Source organism: Triticum urartu, unplaced genomic scaffold (genome assembly GCF_003073215.2).
Source record: "Triticum urartu cultivar G1812 unplaced genomic scaffold, Tu2.1 TuUngrouped_contig_6568, whole genome shotgun sequence".
NCBI lineage: Eukaryota > Viridiplantae > Streptophyta > Magnoliopsida > Poales > Poaceae > Triticum > Triticum urartu.
The window spans coordinates 1-20097 of NW_024117339.1; the positions used below are offsets into that span (position 1 = coordinate 1).

The 20097-nt window shown below is 44.2% G+C and overlaps 3 protein-coding genes across 9 annotated transcripts; 2 read left to right on the forward strand and 1 right to left on the reverse strand.

Annotated features, from left to right (window-relative positions):
* Nucleotides 1–11: 11 nt before the first annotated feature.
* Nucleotides 12–8931, forward strand: LOC125530801 (putative disease resistance protein RGA4). 7 transcript variants are annotated; one of them, XM_048695202.1, is made up of 6 exons: nt 12–59; nt 1412–1563; nt 3203–3499; nt 3613–3826; nt 4053–8229; nt 8430–8931. In XM_048695202.1, exons 4-6 carry the CDS (start codon nt 3650–3652, stop codon nt 8513–8515), a joined length of 4440 nt encoding a protein of 1479 aa, XP_048551159.1. In that variant the 5' UTR covers nt 12–59; nt 1412–1563; nt 3203–3499; nt 3613–3649; the 3' UTR covers nt 8516–8931. The 7 variants fall into 7 exon arrangements, with proteins under 7 accessions (XP_048551159.1, XP_048551158.1, XP_048551163.1 ...); XM_048695201.1 differs by having other exon boundaries at nt 1412–1559; XM_048695206.1 differs by having other exon boundaries at nt 14–59; nt 1499–1559.
* A 512-nt stretch (nt 8932–9443) lies between these two features.
* On the reverse strand, nt 9444–14020 carry LOC125530802. The gene is made up of 4 exons (XM_048695209.1): nt 13781–14020; nt 13626–13705; nt 13390–13463; nt 9444–9901 (listed from the first exon to the last, which is right to left on the reverse strand). Exons 1-4 carry the CDS (start codon nt 14018–14020, stop codon nt 9444–9446), a joined length of 852 nt encoding a protein of 283 aa, XP_048551166.1.
* A 3297-nt stretch (nt 14021–17317) lies between these two features.
* LOC125530800 (geranylgeranyl pyrophosphate synthase, chloroplastic-like) lies at nt 17318–18056 on the forward strand. The gene is made up of 2 exons (XM_048695200.1): nt 17318–17425; nt 17634–18056. The coding sequence occupies exons 1-2, from the start codon at nt 17318–17320 to the stop codon at nt 18054–18056; spliced, it is 531 nt and encodes a 176-aa protein (XP_048551157.1).
* Nucleotides 18057–20097: the final 2041 nt, after the last annotated feature.

Genomic DNA, 20097 nt, shown 5'->3' on the forward strand with positions numbered 1-20097 from the left:
CGTGACAACAGCAACGGCGACTTCGGCCTCCAAGATCCCCATCCCGCCTCCCGCTCAAGGTAGGTACTTACATCACTTGCTGGCTTCCCCGCTCTGTTCAAATCTGTTCATACATCTTCTGCTAGAATTTGTTTTAGCTTTTGCTGTTATTTCCAGTCCGTATGTATATTTCGTTCGTAGCTCAAAACGAATCTTGCAAATGGTTCAATAGATTTACATTTACATTTGCAGGCAGCACAGCTTGCAATTGGCTGCTGATGCTGGTACCACACTTTGTAACGCAACGCATAAAACAAATGCCATGAGTGACTGACGAGACTGAAAAATCAATCACTTTCCTCCTCGTCCTGGGTGAAAACCATGTGGCTGCTCGCATGATGCATCAAACGTAGTATCTGAAACAAAATTATCCTCCTGCCTGCCTGCCTGCAAGTGGAGGTTTTGTAATGGCACTGCACGCCGTCTCAGACGACTGTCTGTGCCTGCCTCGGTGTGGCCATTCAATTACTTTATTAGAGCCTGCATCGTTAATGGCAAGAGATTAAACATTGTTCTCGTTACCATTGGCTCGAGAACAGATCTCAGGCCGTATACAACCGTTGTAGATTGTAAACATTCAGGTAAAATATTTTCTATACACTTCAGAGTGAAAAAACAGAGAGAATATAGTTACAAAATCCAAGCGGATGGAGCCTTGATGATTAGAGGAAAGCAGGGACGCAATAATAGATTTACAGCACAGCTTGTAAATAGGTGCTGATGCTGATGGCATGGCATTGGTAGTACGTTTTGTAATGGCACTGCACGCCGTCTCAGACAGCTGTCGCCGGTGGCCAGGTTAAGTATTCTTCTTGTGATTGGCCCGAGAGCAGATCTGAGGCTGTATACGACCATTGCATACTGTAAACATCCGGCTTAAATATATTTCAATACATTTTAGAGTGGAAGAGAAGAGAATTGGAGTGTTAGATTCAATTGCAAATATGTTGAATCCAAGCGGATGCAGCGTTGATGCTACTCCTAAGAGGAAACAAATGATGCAATGGATTCACAACACAACTTGTGAATAAGTGCGACCAACTGGGTGCTGATGCTGATGGCACGGCATTGGTAGCACGCTTGTAAATGTCAAGGCCGTGAACCCTGTGTCATGACCAAATGACGAAAATGAAAAACTAATCAGTCCCCCCCCCCCCCCCCCCCCCCCCCTCACGGTCACTACTCACGTGATGCAGCAGACGTATCTGAAACAAATTATCTTTCTGCCTGCAAGTGGGCGTTTTTGTAATGCCAGTGCACGCTGTCTCAAATGCCTGTCGGCACCTCGGTGTAGCCATTTTGATTACTTTATTAAAGCCTGCATCGCTAATGGCAAAATTAAATATTTTTGTTGTGATTTGATTGAGAACAGATCTCAGACTACATATGACCGTTGTATATTGGAGAGCTCAAGCACTATACTCATCCCGCTCACAACAATCTCTTCTCAACTCAGCAGCACCCAGCGCGGCGGCGGCGGGCAGGACTCCAAGACCCCATCCCGGCCTCTCTTCAAATATGTAGGTACCCCCTCAAGGTTCCCCTTCCCCTCCCCGTTCACTCTGTTCGAATATGTAGGTACCTACAGAAGACGCATCTGTTCAAATCTGTTTCTGCATCCTCTGTTAGAATTTGTTTTAGCTTTTGCTGCTATTTCTAGCTAGTCTAACTTCTGTATTATGTATAATTGGTTGGTAGCTCAAAACGAAACTTGCAAATGGCATTTACAGCACAGCTTACAAATAGGTGGGATGGGTTCAACTTGCAAGTATGACTGACGAAACTGAAAAATTAAACACTTTTCTTCATTGTATTGGGTGACAAGCATGTGACTGCTCACGTGATTATCTTCCTGCCTGCAAGTGGATGTTTTGTAATGCCACTGCACGTCCGTCTCAGACGACTGTCTGTGCCTGCCTCGGTGTGGCCATTCTATTACTTTATCAGAGCCTGCATCGTTAAAGGCAAGATTAAACATTGTTCTCGTTATTATTGGCTCGACAACAGATCTCAGGCTGTATACGACCGTTGTACGTAAGATTGTAAACATTCAGGTAAAATATTTTCGATGCACTTCAGAGTGAAAATAAGAGAGAGAATATAGTTACGAAACCCAAGCGGATGGAGCCTTGATGATAATTAAGAGGAAACCAATGGAGCAGTAGATTTAGAGCACAACTTGCAAATAGGTGCGACCAACTGGGTGCTGATGCTGATGGCATGCCATTGGTAGCACGCTTGTAATGCACAAAACCAATGTCATGACTGACGAAACTGAAAAATTGAACACTTTCTTCCTTGTATTAGGTGACAAGCATGTGACTGCTCACATGATGCATCAAATCGTAGTGGGCGTTTTGTACTGGCAGTGCACGCCGTCTCAGATGGCCTGTTGGTGCCTGCGTCACCAGTCGCCAGGTTAAATATTGTTCTTGTGATTGGCCCGAGAACAGATCTTGGGCTGTACACATTCGTTGTATACTGTGAACATTCGGGTAAAATATGCTGAATACATTTTAGAGTAAAAAAGAGAAGGGGGCATTGGATTCAATTGCAGAATCCAAGTGGATGGAGCATTTTATATTGAAAAAAAGGTGGATGAAGCGTTGATGGTACTCCTGAGAGGTAACACACGATGCAATGGATTCACAGCACAACTTGTGAATAAGGGCTACCAACTGAGTGCTGATGCTGATGGCAAGGCATTGGTAGCACGCTTGTACTCCCTCTGTAAACTAATATAAGAGCGTTTAGATCACTACTTTGGTAATCTAAACGCTCTTATATTAGTTTATGGAGGGAGTAAATGTCAAGACCGTGGATCATGACTGACGAGAATGAAAAACGAATCTCTGCCTTCCTCGTAGTGGGGACAACCATGTGACTGCTCACATGATGCTTCAAACGTATCTGAAACAAAATTATTTTCTTAGCTGCAAGTGGACGTTTTGTATTGGCGGTACACGCTGTCTCAGACGGCTGTCGGCGCCTCGGTGTAGCCATTTGATTGCTTTATTAAAGCCTGCATCGCTAGTGGCAAGAATACATTTATTTTTCTCATGTTTGGTTCGAGAACAGATCTCAGGCTACATACGACTGTTGTATATTGGAGAGCTCAAGCACTATACCTTTCCCGCTCACGACATTTCTCTTCTCAACTCAGGCATCCAAAAGCTTCAAGACCTCACAAAAATCTCCCAACTCCCAGTCGTCGGACTAGAGCCTGCCTACAGCCCCACCCACGCATCCGTTCAGCGCCGGCCACCATAACTTCACTGGAGTCGCCTCCTGCTTCTGCGCCGCGTCGCCGGCACTGACAAGGCTCTGAACCTGCTGCTGCTGCTGCTAACGCCGATACAATGCTGGAGCTGGCGCAGACGTGCCTGTGAGGACCGCGTCTTCCTCGCTGCTGCTGCTGCGTTGCTGGTCCTGGGTGCTGATCAGGGGCAAGCTCGTGAAGGTAACTATGGCTGCAAGATTGTATTTTGACTTGTAATTTGTTCAAGAACAGATCCCAAACTCTACTTATACACGTCTTGCTCACACCATTGTCTGCTTCATTAATTTCTGCAGTGCATCTGTGTTGGAGGAGTTTCTTCCGAGAGTTCCAATGGCGGAGCTGGTGGCCGCCATGGCCATCCGGCCACTGGTGTCCATCCTAATGAGCAAGGCGTCCAGCTCACTCCTGGATGAGTACAAGGTGATGGAGGGAATGGAGGAGCAGCACAAGGTTCTCAAGCGCAAGCTTCCAGCCATCCTTGACGTCATGACTGACGCCGAGGAGCAGGCAACGGAGCATAGCATGGGTGTTGGGGGAGTTTCTTCCGAGAGTTCAAATGGCGGAGCGGGTGCCCGCCATGGCCATCCGGCCACTGGTGTCCATCCTAATGAGCAAGGCGTCCAGCTCACTCCTGGATGAGTACAAGGTGATGGAGGGAATGGAGGAGCAGCACAAGGTTCTCAAGCGCAAGCTTCCAGCCATCCTTGACGTCATGACTGACGCCGAGGAGCAGGCAACGGAGCATAGAGATGGCGCCAAAGCCTGGCTCCAGGAGCTCAAGACTGTGGCCTATGAGGCAAATGAAGTCTTCGATGAATTCAAGTACGAAGCACTCCGCCGTGAAGCCAGGAAGAAGGGGCACTACAGAAAGCTTGGATTCGATGTAATAAAGCTATTCCCTACTCACAACCGTATTGTGTTCCGCTACAAAATGGGTCGCAAGCTTTGCCGGATTCTGAAGGCCATTGATGTCCTTATAGCGGAGATGCATGCCTTTAGGTTCAAGTACCGACCACAGCCGCCGGTGCCCAAGCAGTGGAGGCAGACGGATTCTGTTATCACCGACCTGCAAGACATTGCCAGCAGATCCAGAGACAAGGATAAGAAGAATATTGTCGCTACACTACTTGGTCAAGCTAACAATGCAGATTTCATAGTCGTTCCCATTGTTGGAATGGGGGGCCTTGGCAAGACCACATTAGCGCAGCTCATATACAATGATCCTGAAATTCAGAAGCATTTCCAGTTGCTGCTCTGGGTTTGTGTCTCTGATACCTTTGATGTGAACTCCCTGGCCAAGAGTATAGTTGAAGCATCTCCCAATAAGAATGTTGATACAGACAAACCACCACTGGATAGACTTCAAAAACTGGTCAGCGGACAGCGGTATCTCCTTGTATTGGATGATGTTTGGGACAACAAAGAGTTACGTAAGTGGGAAAGGCTGAAGGTATGTCTTCAGCATGGTGGCATGGGCAGTGCAGTGTTGACAACAACTCGTGATAAACGAGTTGCTGAAATTATGGGTGCAGATAGGGCAGCCTACAATCTCAATGCTTTGGAGGATCACTTCATAAAGGAAATTATTGTGGATAGAGCATTCAATTTAGAGAATGGAAAGCCTCCCGAGCTACTCAAGATGGTTGGTGAGATTGTGAAGAGATGTTGTGGCTCTCCATTAGCTGCAAGTGCACTGGGCTCTGTACTTCGTACCAAGACCACCGTGAAAGAATGGAATGCTATAGCATCTAGAAGCAGCATTTGCACTGAGGAAACTGGAATCTTGCCAATACTCAAGCTTAGCTACAACGACTTGCCATCGCACATGAAGCAGTGCTTTGCTTTTTGTGCTGTATTTCCAAAGGATTACAAGATTGATGTAGCGAAGCTGATCCAACTATGGATCGCAAATGGCTTTATCCCTGAACACAAGGAAGATAGTCTTGAAACCATTGGACAACTTATTTTTGATGAGCTTGCTTCAAGGTCATTCTTTCTGGATATAGAGAGGAGTAAAGAACACTGGGAGTATTATTCCAGAACAACATGTAAAATCCACGATCTTATGCATGATATTGCAATGTCTGTTATGGGAAAGGAATGTGTTGCTGTGACTATGGAGCTAAGTAAAATTGAGTGGCTTGGAGATACTGCTCGGCATTTGTTTTTATCATGTAAAGGAACAGAAGGTATTTTGAATGCTTCTTTGGAGAAAAGATCCCCTGCCATTCAAACACTCATATGTGATAGTCCTATGCAAAGTTCATTGAAGCATCTATCAAAATATAACTCTTTGCACGCCTTGAAGCTCTGTATTAGAGGCACAGAATCATTTCTTCTGAAATCAATGTATCTGCATCACCTGAGGTACCTTGATCTCTCATACAGTTCTATCAAAGCACTTCCTGAAGATACAAGTATTCTATATAACCTGCAAGTGTTGGACCTTTCCTACTGTAATCATCTTGATCGACTTCCAAGGCAAATGAAGTATATGACTTCCCTCCGTCACCTCTACACTGATGGATGTTGGAACTTGAAGAGCATGCCTCCAGAACTAGGAAAACTCACTAACCTGCAGACGCTGACATGTTTTGTGGCAGGAGTTCCTGGCCCTGATTGCAGTGATGTTGGAGAGCTGCATGATTTAAAGATTGGTGGTCAGCTAGAGCTACGCCAGGTAGAGAATGTTGAAAAAGCAGAAGCAGGAGTGGCGAATCTTGGAAACAAGAAGGATCTCAGAGAACTGTCGTTAAGATGGACAGAGGTTGGCGAGAGCAAGGTGCTTGACAAGTTCGAACCTCATGGTGGGCTGCAGGTTCTGAAGATATATTCCTATGGAGGAGAGTGCATGGGTATGCTGCAAAACATGGTTGAGATCCATCTTTTTCATTGTGAAGGATTGCAAATTTTGTTCAGATGCAGTGCAATCTTCACTTTTCCAAAACTGAAGGTGCTTATGCTAGAACATCTGTTGGGTTTTGAAGGATGGTGGAAAATAGATGAGAGGCAAGAAGAACAAACAATATTTCCTGTGCTTGAGAAGTTGTTTATTAGCTATTGTGGAAAGTTGGTAGCATTCCCTGAAGCACTATTGCTGCGAGGACCTTGTGGTGAAGGTGATTATACATTGGTACGCTCAGCATTTCCTGCCCTGAAGGTGCTCAAAATGGAAGATTTGGAGAGCTTTCAGAGATGGGATGCAGTCGAAGAGACTCAAGGAGAACAGATATTGTTTCCTTGTCTAGAGAAACTGTCAATTGAGAAATGCCCAAAGCTGGCAGCATTACCTGAAGCACCATTGCTGCGAGGACCTTGTGGTGAGGGTGGTTATACATTGGTACACTCTGCGTTTCCTTCCCTAAAGGTACTCAAAATGGAAGATTTGGAGAGCTTTCGGAGATGGGATGCAGTCGAAGAGACTCAAGGAGAACAGATATTGTTTCCTTGTCTTGAGGAACTGTCAATTGAGAAATGCCCAGAGCTGATAAATTTACCTGAAGCACCATTGCTTGAAGAACCATGTAGCGGAGGTGGTTATAGATTGGTACGTTCAGCCTTTCCTGCCCTCAAGGTGCTCAAAATGAAATGCTTGGGGAGTTTTCAGAGATGGGATGGTGCTGCCAAAGGTGAACAAATATTTTTTCCACAGCTTGAGAAACTATCAGTTCAGCAATGCCCAATGTTGATAGATTTACCTGAGGTACCAAAAATCAGTGTGTTAGAAATTGAAGATGGCAAGCAAGAGATCTTCCAGTTTGTGGACAAATATTTGTCCTCATTGACCAATCTGATACTGAAGCTAAAAAATACAGAAACACCATCAGAGGTTGAGTGCACTTCAATTCTACCTGTGGACAACAAGGAGAAATGGAACCAGAAATCCCCTCTGACAGTTGTGGGGTTAGGATGCTGCAACTCATTCTTTGGACCAGGTGCACTAGAGCCGTGGGGCTATTTTGTACACCTTGAAAACTTGGAAATTGATAGATGTGATGTGCTCGTCCACTGGCCAGAGAATGTGTTCCAAAGCATGGTATCCTTGAGGACATTACTGATTAGAAACTGCAAAAATCTGACTGGATATGCACAAGCTCCTCTTGAGCCGTTGGCGTCTGAAAGGAGTCAGCACCCGAGAGGTCTGGAGTCTCTTTATTTAGAAAACTGCCCAAGTTTAGTAGAGATGTTCAACGTCCCGGCATCTCTCAAGGAAATGTATATTGATGGGTGCATTAAGCTTGAGTCCATATTCGGCAAGCAGCAGGGCATGGCAGAGTTAGTCCAAGTATCTTCTAGCAGTGAGGCAGACGTGCCTACAGCTGTATCAGAGTTGCCATCCTCACCCATGAATCACTTTTATACATGCCTAGAATATCTACGTTTAGTTGGATGTGGAAGCTTACCAGCGGTTCTAAGTCTGCCTTTGTCCTTAAAGACCATACGGATTGCTGGCTGCAGTAGTATTCAAGTCCTATCATGCCAGCTGGGTGGGCTCCAGAAACCAGAAGCCACTACCTACAGAAGCAGAAGTCCTATCATGCCACAGCCACCAGCAGCAACTGCAAGAGAGCATTTACTTCCTCCCCATCTCGAATCTCTAACAATATGGGACTGTGCTGGCATGTTGGGTGGGCCTCTCCGTCTGCCTGCACCCCTCAAGACACTGCGCATTATTGGCAACAGTGGGCTGACATCGCTGGAGTGTCTGTCGGGAGAGCACCCCCCATCGTTGGAATACCTTGATCTTGAAAAATCCAGTACCCTGGCATCCCTGCCGAATGAGCCGCAAGTATACAGTTCTCTCTGGGCTCTTGAAATTAGAGGCTGCCCTGCTATAAAGAAGCTCCCTAGATGCCTGCAGCCGCAACTGGGCACCATCGACCACAAATTTCTAGATGCCTGCTATAAAGGTATGCTTGCAGCACGTCCTTCTATCTTGGCCACATTTAATAAACAGATGCAGTCATCCATTCCATCCCTTGTACATAATGGTCAACACGTTTGCAAAAGTTTCTTCTCCATTATTTGAATGCCATCATGCTATACATTATGATATAACACATTAGTTTGTACAAGTTTTTTTTTCTGACATCGCTTGTGGTATGTGCAGTAACGGAATTCAAACCATTGAAACCGAAGACATGGAAGGAAATACCGAGGCTAGTCCGTGAGCGGAGGCAGGCCTGCCGGAGCTGAAGCTGAAGGTCATTCAGCTTCTATTCAATGACAGGCCTGATCCCTGATTGTTGCTCTGCTCTGCTAGGGGAATGGCCTGTGATTGCTTCTACAGCTGAACTGTGCCGCAGTCCGCTCTCGGTCGAGAACTGTCGGGGCCTGCGGTGTAGGGCGGCTGCTGCTGCTTGGCGTTGAGTCGGGCATCTCTGAATCAACATCCTAGGCCCAGACCATCTCATATTGATCTGGTTTGCTGCTGCCTGCTGGCCCTTGGGGCGTGTACAACATTCCTGTCATGTAGCCCAGTGTTGTTGTATCTGAATAGCTTCTTGCACCATACAATCTTCTGTCCACCAAAAGACTGGGGAATAATAACAAGATGAATTTTTTTACCCCAACATTTATACAAGGTTCCATAATTTTTTATCAGCCACTCAGACATGGATTTTACCAATAACCACCAGCAGCAGCAGGTGTTTTTTTTATCCCACAAAAAGCATGCCGCAGCTGAAGCTAAATCACATTATTTTGCACCCGTAATTCATGTTTCATTTTGCAGTGCAATGTATGTGACACGGAAGAGTCAACACATAATGGCTATTCAAACTCATCCCAAACAAACGAGCTAAAAACCAAGGAACCCTGCAGATTTTGCAGCACAATGTATGTAGTAAACATTAATTTTGAACCCTGCAAATTCATGTTTCATTTTGTAGTATGCAAGTAAAACATGGAGCCACGCCCTAAATTCAAGGACACTCATGGCCTCTTCTTGCCAACACCATAGCAATCCGTTACCACAATTAATCTACAACTGATGGTGTTTCAGGTCTCACCAAAAATCCAGGCAGGTTATTCAATCAATCATCCCGACAGAAGCAAAATCATGTGCTCGACACCTCGCTCACTCAGCTCCGACTCGCAACCCTCCTCCAGCGCCCCCCCCGCGCTACTCCGGGGCACCTCCCATGGCCCCACCACCCCGCCTCGCCATGCGGACGCACGCCTCGAACCTCTTGACGGCCTCGGCGCACTTGAGCGGATCCTGCACGTTGCTCCTGTAGCACTCGGCGCAGCCGGCCCTCTCGTCGGTGCACGGCGCGGGGTTCTGGTAGGGCAGCTTGAACTCCTTGTCATGCAGCTCCTTGGCCCTCTTGGTGAGCTCCTCGCGCATCGTCGCCTCCTTCTTCTGCAGCTTCTCCAGCACCTTCTCGCTCTCCGCCACCACGGCGCGTATGGCTTCCACCTCCTGGATCACCGGTGCGGGCGGTGGAGGAGCGGGGGTCACTGGTAGGTACATGGGTGGCGGAAAAGGCAAAATAGGAGCAGGGCTGCTCTTGGGTTCAGTTGGAAGTTCCCTGCCATTGTCCCGAGGCTCCTCTGGTTGCTCCACCACCTTCCATTGTCCTGTACGTGTTTGTTAATCTGACGTCATTTGTGATATGTGCAGTTATGGCACTTAAACCGAAGACATGGAAGGAGATGCCAAGGCTAGTCCGTGAGCGGAGGAAGGCCGCTTGAGAAGCCAGGGAGCGCCAGCAATCCACCATGCAGGAGTAAACAGGCCGGAAACCACTAGAAAGGGCATGGATTTTGATTGCTCTGAACAATGTACAAGATTATGTCGTGACTGTCATCAATCGGCTTTGTTTAGCTTTGGCCAGTACCTTGTTGAGATATTTGTAATGCGAATCAAATGAATCTCCCCGGTTCAGTACAAGTTAGGATAATATATTCACATGTGTGTCTGTGAGCTATCTGCGTATCTATCTGTTTTGGGATAAGTATATTTTTCGTCCTCGAACTCTTTCGAGAGTTTAGAAATCGTCCCTCAACTCGAAACCGGATAGTTTTCGTCCTTCAACTATCAAAACCGGATAGTTTTCGTCCCTCATGCCACTTCGGGCGGTTTTAGTACGCGGTGAATAGTAACTCGGTGAACACTAAAATAAAAAAACAAAAAATCAAAAAAATCTGAAATTTTACAGCGTCGAAGAAACTCTGGTGCGCATGACCCGTGCAAATTTTCGTGGTGTTTCGACATTCGAACAGCTCACGGCAAACAAAAAACTGTAAATATATACGTCGGTGAACAGTAAATTAAAAAAATAGCAAACAAAATCAAAACAGTAAGAATTTTTTGGCATCAAAGAGGCTTGGGTGTTCAACGTGCGTGCAATTTTTTGTGGTGTTTGGGCATTGTACGAACTCGTGGCAAACAAACAAAATTTGACTCAAATTTATTTTTTGAAAAAGTGCGCTATTTTGTTTTTGTTGCTAGAGCTCCTCGTATGTCATTTGACCACGAAATTTTGCACACATCTTACATACCTGAGCATCTTTGATGCCAAAAAGTTTCATAATTTATTTATTTATTTTTGCTATTTTTTGAATTTACTGTTCACCGACGTACATTTTTACAGTTTTTTGTTTGTCACGAGCTGCTCGAATGTTGAAACACCACGAAATTTTGCACGGGTCTTGCGCACCAGAGTTTCTTCGATGCTGTAAAGTTTCAGATTTTTTTTGCTATTTTTTTCGATTGTACTGTTCACCAAGTTACTATTCACCGCGTACTAAAACTGCCCGAAACGGCACGAGGGACGAAAACTATCCGGTTTTGATAGTTGAGGGACGAAAACTATCCAGTTTTGAGTTGAGGGATGATTTCTAAACTCTCGGAAAAGTTCGAGGACGAAAAATATACTTATCCCATCTGTTTTTGCTTTGAGTAGTTAACTGAGAAGACACTGGCCTTCAACTTATTCAGTAAACTTTTTCAACTATGGCTTTATCTGTGGATTTTCTTGTATGATAGGCCTGATCCCTAATTGTTGCTCTGCTCTGCTCTGCCAGGGGAATGGCCTGTGATTGCTTCTACAACTGAACTGTGCCGCAGTCGCACTCGGTCGAGAACTGTCGGTGTGTGCGGTGTAGGGCGACTACTGCTTGGCATCGAGTCGAGCATCTCTGAATCAACATCCTAGACCGAGGCGATCTTCCCTTTGTTCTGGTTTGCTGCTGCCCAGCCAAGCGAGGAAAACAGGGAGGAAACAACGTAGAAAACGCATGGTGGTTTATTTTATTTTGCTTCAGAAATTGTACCAATTCATGTCATGATTGTTATCTGCTCTGTTAAACTCTGACCTTTATCTTGTTCAAGGTTCAGATACTTTGTAGGTTTAGTAGAAGCTGGGGTACTTGTAATGTGAGCTATATATATATATATATATATATATATATATATATATATATATATATATTCAAGTACAAGCTGGGAAAGGCTCAGGTGGTGTGTGAGCTTTCTCGCCCTGCTTGCTTGACGCGAAGTTTTACCGACATATAGTGAGGTGCAGGATGGTTGTCATCATCTCTGGATTTTGCAGATATATATAATATACAGTTAAGCAGCAGTTTGATCGTCTGCATGAGAGAGAGGCATTTCTCATTTGTATGTAAGATGGTTAAGCAGCAGCAGCAGCCGGTGTCAGTGAGGCCGTCACTTGGTGAATGTGATGGCCCTGTGTGTGCAGTTGAGAGACTTATCTAGACAGTTGAGTTGCTCTGCTCTGCTGCAATGAATATTTGCCTGTGGAGGAATGAATATTTCAGTTTGAGAATTTGTGAACCATTGCTCCGCTCTAGTTTCAGCATCGTTTATTTAGTTACCGGAATGAATGGCTTGGACTGCTTCTGCAACTGAACTGTGCTACGGTTGCTGTAGATCAAGAATTGTGGTGCCTGCGGACTGCGGTGTAGGGTGAGTGCTCGGCGTCAGAGTCGAGCTAGATCGCTGACTCACATCCCAGGCCGGCCGAGATGATCTGCTCTGGATTTAGTTTGCTGCTGGTCCTTTGGTGGGTGTGCACAACAGGGCCTCTTTCCAGTGTTCGCTGTAGCCAGTATAGTGTTGCAGATACCTGCTGCTTACGATGGGTGTTGGCTGCCGGCCAGCAGGAACCGAAAGAGCCTGCTCAGTATGCACTTCAATGAAGAAGCAATGGATGGATGTTCAGATACATCCGTTTGAGCGACCGCTATTTCTGGACGGAGGGAGTATTATGTAAGATTTTTGTCCTTTCCTGTGATTACTTTTGGTGCAGCTTCAGTTGATGGTTTGCATGCTCTTCTTCTCAAGGATTTACTTTCTCTTAGTGTCTGTGTTTCTTATATTTCTTTAGAGCCTCCTGTAGGCAATCAGGCACTTCTCTGCTTTTATAGACTACTAGTGTTATTATTGGCTAGGAATTAGTGTTATTATTGACCAGTGTTATTATTTTGGGGTCAAACAAGCACCTCCTGCTCTGCTGGTAGCTAGCTTAATTCCCAGGTTTGGTACAGGTTGTGATGCATACTCATGTTTGTGAGCTACTGGTTCAGAAATTGGGCTGTAACTTGTTCAGATACTTTGTGTCTAATTTTGACAGCTGAGATGGGATGAGCTGCTGATTTCAGTTGTGTTCCTGCATATCATTCTCTGATTGAGAGTAACAGGTTGTTGTTGTTTGGTTCTGATGTTGCTAAGCTGTGGTGGCGGTCAGAATTATCTTCCTAATCCAGCACATGGCCGTCCTGCTGTTTTTTTTGTTTTTGCGTGAAGATTGGGAGCTTTATTGATTAGTAAATAGGATTACAATCCATAGCCAAAAGGCCAAGAAGATTCTCGGGGGCATCTTGTTATCACAAGTCGGTTTGATGCTCCGAGCGCGAAAATTTAGCTAGAAAATCTGCAACCCTATTCTGAATTCTATCTACTTTCATAATAGTAAGCTCCCTCTCCTCAAAGAATAAGTTTCTCAACTCTTGTATCAGGTGTCCCAAGCAAGATCTGTCCGGCTTCGTTTCCTTAATCAGTTTGATTAGGTTTGAACAGTCTGTTTGGAGGACAAACGGACCAGCAGCATATCTACGTGCCATCTCCGCACCTTCCTTTGCGGCCATAAGTTCTGCTTCCAGAGGACCCCAGCACCTAGATAAGTATTGGCATGACGCAAGTATCAAATCACCAGCCGAATCACGGATCACTAGACCTGTCCCTGCGTTCTTCTCTTTGTCACAGTAAGCACCATCGACTGTGATTGCAAGGCACCCCACAGCAGGCGGTGGCCATTGTGCACGAGCACCGGCATACCTCTCCTTCACTGGCTCTTGCAGGCTTCCTTCCATTATACCTTTTCCTTTCACAGGGTCCCCACCGTCCTTACTCTGCACCTGAATTAGCGAACACATGTAGCTCGACAGAAAGGACCTTGTTATGTGTACAGGTGGCACTGGTTTATCATGTACTTGATCGTTCCTGGTCTGCCAATTCCTCCAGATAATCATTAGCACATTTCTCCGCACTCTCTCATTAACTCTGGCAAGAAGATCAAGCACCCATTCTGGACCAGTATTGATCAGCTCATCTTGTTCAGGTATTTGCCATTCATCTCTCATGGCCTCCCATACAGCATGTGCTTGAGGGCACGTAACAACTGCATGGAAGGCATCCTCAGTTACTCTACCACAACGCACACACACATCCATGGTGTCGAGGTGGCGAGACTTCTTTAGTTGCCTCGTTGGCAACCCTTCCTTCAACATTTTCCAAGCACAGATTTTCATCTTTTGTGGCACATTAATCTTCCAGAACATATTCAGTACAGGTCTATCACCTCTCGGCCTTGTGCTGGATCCCGGGCCCCCTTGCTCTCGCAATAATTCTTCAACCGCAAGGTGCTAAGCACTCCGGACAGAGAACACACCATCTTTCGTTGGATGCCATGCAATGAAATCTGCCTCTAAACGACAAGATGGTCGGATACCAAGGATAAGTTCCACATCTGCAGGTATGAAATATTGTCTAATTCTTTCCTCATTCCATGATCCATCCGGCAACAAGAAATCTGACACTCTAGAGAATCTACACACACCCATTTCTGATAATGGACGTCTAGAAACATCCCTGGGCAGCCATGGGTCACGCCATACACGCACGTTTTGTCCATCTCCTATTCTCCATATTATACCCTTCTTCAATAGTTCAAGGTCATATTCAATAGCACGCCATACCGGGGATGCTACCCCGGTGAAAACTGTGTCAATTAAGTTCCCCCGATGGTAATATTTAGCTTTCATAAGTCTCGCACATAAACTATCCGGCCTATCAATCAACCTCCAAGCTTGTCTGGCCAATAATGCCTGGTTAAACCATGCTTCCTTGCTGGTTGCCGAGCCAATCGTGGCACCCCCGCTAACGTCCTCGTTACCGGTTATGTACGGAGAGTAATGGATCAAAACTCCAATGCGTGTAACACTTTGCTGGTCTCATATTACCAAAGCTGAATCAAGCCATGAACTCTTCATCTACAGATTTCTTCTGTTCTATTTCAGAGGGAAAATATCCATTTTTTGTGTGTTTGTTACCTCTGCAGCGGTGCAGCCTCCTGTAACCAATCAGTGCTCTGCTTCTGTACCAGTGTTTGTAATGCTCCACAAAGTCCGTAGCTGTCGCCATGGGAAGCGACCATCGTCACACAGACCCCTCTTTCTCTGGTATGCATGTACTAGCGGCTAGTTAAAATCAGACTTTACCCTGTTTATTCAGCTAACTAACCTGAAGCACCTCCTCCTCTGTTTGTAGCTTAGCATCCACTTCGGTAGAGCAGATCGAATTATATGCATCATGTGGATACTGTTTCTAGTCAACAGTAGCTAACCTGATTAGTTCTTTAACCATGCTGCCAGATGCTTGAGTAATAAAAAAGAACATGCTCATTAACATGTTGCTGCCCACACCTGTGGACTTATGTAAATGGGTTGTTGTGCAGGTGTTATCCCGCCTGTGTGATCAGGAGATGGAAAGTGGTTTTTGGTGTCGCTCGAAGAGGAAGGTTTGGCTAGCCGGTGAAGGTGAAGAAGAAACTGAAGATGAAGTGAGCAATTATTTTGTGATCTGTTTCAGCTGTTTTAATTAGCAGTGGAATGTTGCTGTTTGAGATCTGTTTTATGTTATGAACAATGCAGCAGTGGCCATGATCACAAGACACGGCTTTTACATTCCTATATGCTTTTCCATGTTAAGTGAAAGTTGGGAAAAAGCCTCATGTTAAGTGAATGCATGGAAAAAGCCTCATGTCTCCTCAATGTTAGCAGAAGCTGATAGACTCACATTGGTGCATAGTGGAGATACTGACCTTTAACTTGTCGACATTCTTTTTAAAACAGTGATGATTTTGTCTGCTTCAATACCAGTGAGATTTAAACTTAACATCCAGGAATAAACCGTGATTTTTCTTCTGTTTTCTTATTTTTTCCATTCTATTTTCAAAACAAATCATGAACTATATTTAAATTATGATTTTTTCTTAAATCTATGAACTTTTTAAATTCGAGAACATTTTCTAAAATTCATGATATTTGTTTTATAATCCGTGAACTTTTTCTCAAATCCAAGAACACTTTTCAACTTTTACGAACTTCTTTTAAAGCCTGCGATACTTTTCAAATTTGTGACCATTTTTTTTCCTAAATTGATGAACTTCCTTCAAATCCGTGAAGGCTTGAGCCGCTCAACAGGCGTCCGACGGGAGCGATGTGGTTGCCAAATTGGGCCAAGGCCTAAGCAATTTATTCTTTTTCTTTTCTATTTTTTTCTTTAATTCATTTTCTCATTTTTGAACTTTATTTTTTTGAAACCTATTCAAAAGTCTCCAATATTGTTTGGAATACCCAAAAAATGCCCAAAACTTTTGCAAGGAGGTGGGCATGCCCATGGTAGGCATTGATGCCAGTTTTGAACGATTTCTGACACCATATACAAGTTGTGACACGTCTAGCATATATCGTCCTTTTTTGACAAAGAAAACCCGACAAAATGGAAAATTTGTCAAAAACCAAAACAACTTGACAAGGTGACTTCAATTGGACATATAAGCTCATGGAAAAAAAATTAGGGTCATTTGACAGATGCCGGAAGAACGTGCTCTCAAACAGACCCTTCTTACGTACCCGAACGCCATTTGTTGTACATGGTCTATTTTTGGACATGTGTGAAATGACCCCAATGTTTTCCCGGTAGGTAGGCATGCCCACAGTAAACATCTGTACCATGTTTGAATGAATTCCGACACCGTATGCAAGTTGCTTTACGCAGTGCCGAATCTCGGGAATAACAAAGGCCATGCTCAAAGTTAATGAAAGAATGATTCTGGACGAGTATAGGCTGGATCATGACTGTGTGGGCTTCATGGGCTGTCGTTGATTGCCTGGGTTGGGCCTAACACTAGTAGTAAACAAATCAATTGCATCCCTGTGGAGGGGGGATGAAGCAATGAAGCCTGTTAAAGCCCCCAGTAGATTCGCCCTTGGCGTCACGTATGTTCATTTATCGACCATTTTTCACCGAGAAGACTATAGAAAATACAAGAATTGTCGAAAACTCAAACAACTTGCCATTATGCCTTGCATTGATCATAGAAGCTAGTGGAAAAAATTTGGGACCATTTGAAGGATGTCGACAAACAAAGTGCTCTCAGACGTATCCTTTTGGAGAACAAGAACACCCTCCATTTAACATGGTCTACTTTTGAACATTTTTAAAATAACCCTACTTTTTCAAGTAGGTGGCCATGCCCATGGTAGTCATCCATGCCAGATTTGAATGATTTCTGACACCATATGCAAGTTACGACACATATGGCCATTTATCGGTATTTTTTGAACCGGGAAAACTCCAGAAAATGCAAAAATTGTCGAATACCAAAACAACTTGGCATGGTGAGGCCATGAAAAAAATTGGTTCATTTCAAGGATATTAAAAAGCAATGTGCTCTGGATGGACATATGGTCAGCATCAACTCCTATCCTCCGGACATTGACCCCGCCCGCGTCGTCCGTGCCATCGGTGAGCTCGCGCGCTGCATCGGATCAGAAGGCCTCGTCGCCGGCCAGGTCAGCAGATTGATCTATTCGGATTTTGTTACCCAAATACTACAGATTGGAAATGTTCTAATTCTGTAAATCATTTGAAAATATTGTAATTAAGAAGGATGATTTGCATTGGTATCTCCGTACATTTGAATTACAAATTGAAATTGTCCTACCACACAAATATTAACATTTCTCAGAATATAATGGGTTTCTACGTACTTCTTGTTAGGTTGTTGATCTGGAGATGACAGGCTCAACTGAGACCGTACCTCTTGACCGCCTTGAGTACACCCATCTCCACAAGACTGCTGTATTGATCGAGTCCTCAGTGGTTATTGGTGCAATCATTGGAGGCGGCTCGGATGACCAGATTGAGAGGTTGCCGAAGTATGCGAGATCAATTGGGTTGCTGTTCCAGGTGGTTGATGACATACTTGATGTGACCAAGTCATCAGAGGAGCTAGGGAAGACAGCAGGGAAGGATTCGGCGAGTGACAAGACGACATACCCAAAGTTACTAGGGTTGGAGAAATCACGGGAGTTTGCAGAAAACTTGCTCCGTGATGCAAAGGAGCAACTTGCTGATTTCGATCAAGACAAGGCAGCACCACTATTGTCTTTGGCCAATTATATTGCCTATCGGCAGAAGTAAGGTGATGGTTTATCGATCTGTTGTCCGTTGTTGATCATTAAGTCTTCCTCTATTGGGGGAATATCAGAATTATATTTCTACCATTGTGTCATGAGAATAATGAGGTGAGGAACGCCTCACGAGTTAGGTGTTGGCAAATGCTAATGTGCCATTGAGATAAGCAAGACATTATAATCAGAATTAGCCTTTATGTATTATACTGTGTGGATACGGATGATAATAAATCAATTAATTTTGAAAGAACAAGATTTTCTTTTTCTTTATCTTTCTTTGTGTGACAATTGCAAGCATTACAATACTGCTATGATTCTTGCTAGCTAGAATGTTCAGCGAGAAATAGCATTTCAAAGTCATGTTTCTCAATCCGAGGTACTTCCTCCGTCCCAAATTATAGTGCATACATATTTTTTTCCTGAAATTCAAGCTTTGTAATATTGATGTTGATATTTATATCCATCTTAGTCTGGAAGTTGAGGCGTTTGGAAAAAAATATTTACATCCACAATATCAAATAAATGTCATTAGATACATCATGAAATAAATGTCATTAGATACATCAGAAAAATATTTACATCCACAATACGAAATAAATATCATTAGTTACATCACTAAGAGAGATCATGAGATGGTACTCACGACCGCGCCAGCGCCCGGCGCAGCGTGAGTACGCGCCCGCCACCGCCTGGATCGGCCGCTCCGTCCAGCACCGCGACCATCTGCACGGATCCGACCTCCTCTGTGGGCCACCTACGAGCCGTCAGACGCCCCTTTCTCCCCCACCACTCGTCTTCTCCGACCTGGAGCCGCCGCCACCACCACCTTCTCTGCTCCTAGCGGCGCCCTCCATTCTGAATCTTGAGATGCAGCGACCTCCGCCACCATACGCCTTCGAGGTCACTATGGCCCCTAGCTGAGCTCCTACTGGAAGGGGCGCTGCAGCTTGTGGTGAGCCCCTGCCCGGTAGTCACAGCCATTGTTGTCGGGGAGGAGCCCTCTCTGCCTTCGGAGGTTGCCCCGGCGCGGCCAGGCTCTCAAAACTCCAACGAGGTGCTCGCCCGGACGCCATTGTGCGGGCCCCGTAGCCACCGCTGGCCGTGTCGTGAGCTTCCCTCGCCGGCGAAGTCTGCATCATTGACGACGATGACGAGCTCGCCCCGCTAACGTCGTTGGCTGCCAGATGCTCCAGCGGGGTGAGCGATCCGGCTATAGCTGTTGTTGTCGCTGTTGCTCCTGAGGTATCATTAGCATTTTTTCGGTTTATTTGGCTTTCTTTGTATCTTTCATATTTAATTGTTTTCTTTCGATTTTTTTCGCTTTTTCTACTATTTTGTGGTGGTTTTCTTTGTTTTTTTTCTTTCAAGTTCAGTTGACTCTGTTCGGTTTTAGTTGGTCTTCTTCGTCTTTTGTGTTCATATGGAAAAATATCGATATTTTTTTATAATGTTAAATATGTATATAAAAATGTTGATTATTTATACAAAAAATGTACAATATCGATATTCTTTTTTGGTTTTATTTGGTTTTCTTTGTCTATTTTTTGTTCAGATGGAAAACTATTGATCATGTTTTTATAATTTTAAATGTGTATATAAAAATGCTGATTATTTATACAAGGAATGTACAATGTACATTAAATAAAATTTGGCAACATGAAATATATATTGTAGAAAATTTAATTCTGTACTTAAACATTTTATACTTGTATAGTAAAATGTTCTTGATGTATAAACAAATGTGTATTGTGCTCGCAAGAAGTTTATCTTCACTGAAAATGTTGAGAAGATGATAAACAGTTTGTTTATATATGGTTAACATTTTATAAATACATCATCAACATTCATTTCATACACATTGTATATTTTTTGTTTGCATGAGAAATATTGTTTTATATGCCCATTTAATATGTTTCGTTAGATTGATTAACATTTGTCAAATGCTTAATTAGTTTAAAAAATGTACAATGTACATTAAATAAAAGAACACACCATGAAACATATATTTTCGGAAAAGTTAATTCTATATTTTAAAAATATTAAGCATG

What these genes read in the sequence shown, in the direction of transcription:
- LOC125530802 (XM_048695209.1), bottom strand. Translation starts at nt 14,020, where the DNA reads ATGGATGTGTGTGTGCGTTGTGGTAGAGTAACTGAGGATGCCTTCCAT. An exon ending in CAAGAGCCAGTGAAGGAGAG is followed by an intron (nt 13,464 to 13,625) that starts GTATGCCGGTGC and finishes ATACTTATCTAG; the next exon opens with GTGCTGGGGTCCTCTGGAAG. An exon ending in GGCACGTAGATATGCTGCTG is followed by an intron (nt 9,902 to 13,389) that starts GTCCGTTTGTCC and finishes AAACACGTACAG; the next exon opens with GACAATGGAAGGTGGTGGAG.
- LOC125530801 (XM_048695202.1), top strand. Translation starts at nt 3,650, where the DNA reads ATGGCGGAGCTGGTGGCCGCCATGGCCATCCGGCCACTGGTGTCCATC. An exon ending in TGACTGACGCCGAGGAGCAG is followed by an intron (nt 3,827 to 4,052) that starts GCAACGGAGCAT and finishes GCCGAGGAGCAG; the next exon opens with GCAACGGAGCATAGAGATGG. An exon ending in TCTAGATGCCTGCTATAAAG is followed by an intron (nt 8,230 to 8,429) that starts GTATGCTTGCAG and finishes TGGTATGTGCAG; the next exon opens with TAACGGAATTCAAACCATTG.
- LOC125530800 (XM_048695200.1), top strand. Translation starts at nt 17,318, where the DNA reads ATGGTCAGCATCAACTCCTATCCTCCGGACATTGACCCCGCCCGCGTC. An exon ending in AAGGCCTCGTCGCCGGCCAG is followed by an intron (nt 17,426 to 17,633) that starts GTCAGCAGATTG and finishes ACTTCTTGTTAG; the next exon opens with GTTGTTGATCTGGAGATGAC.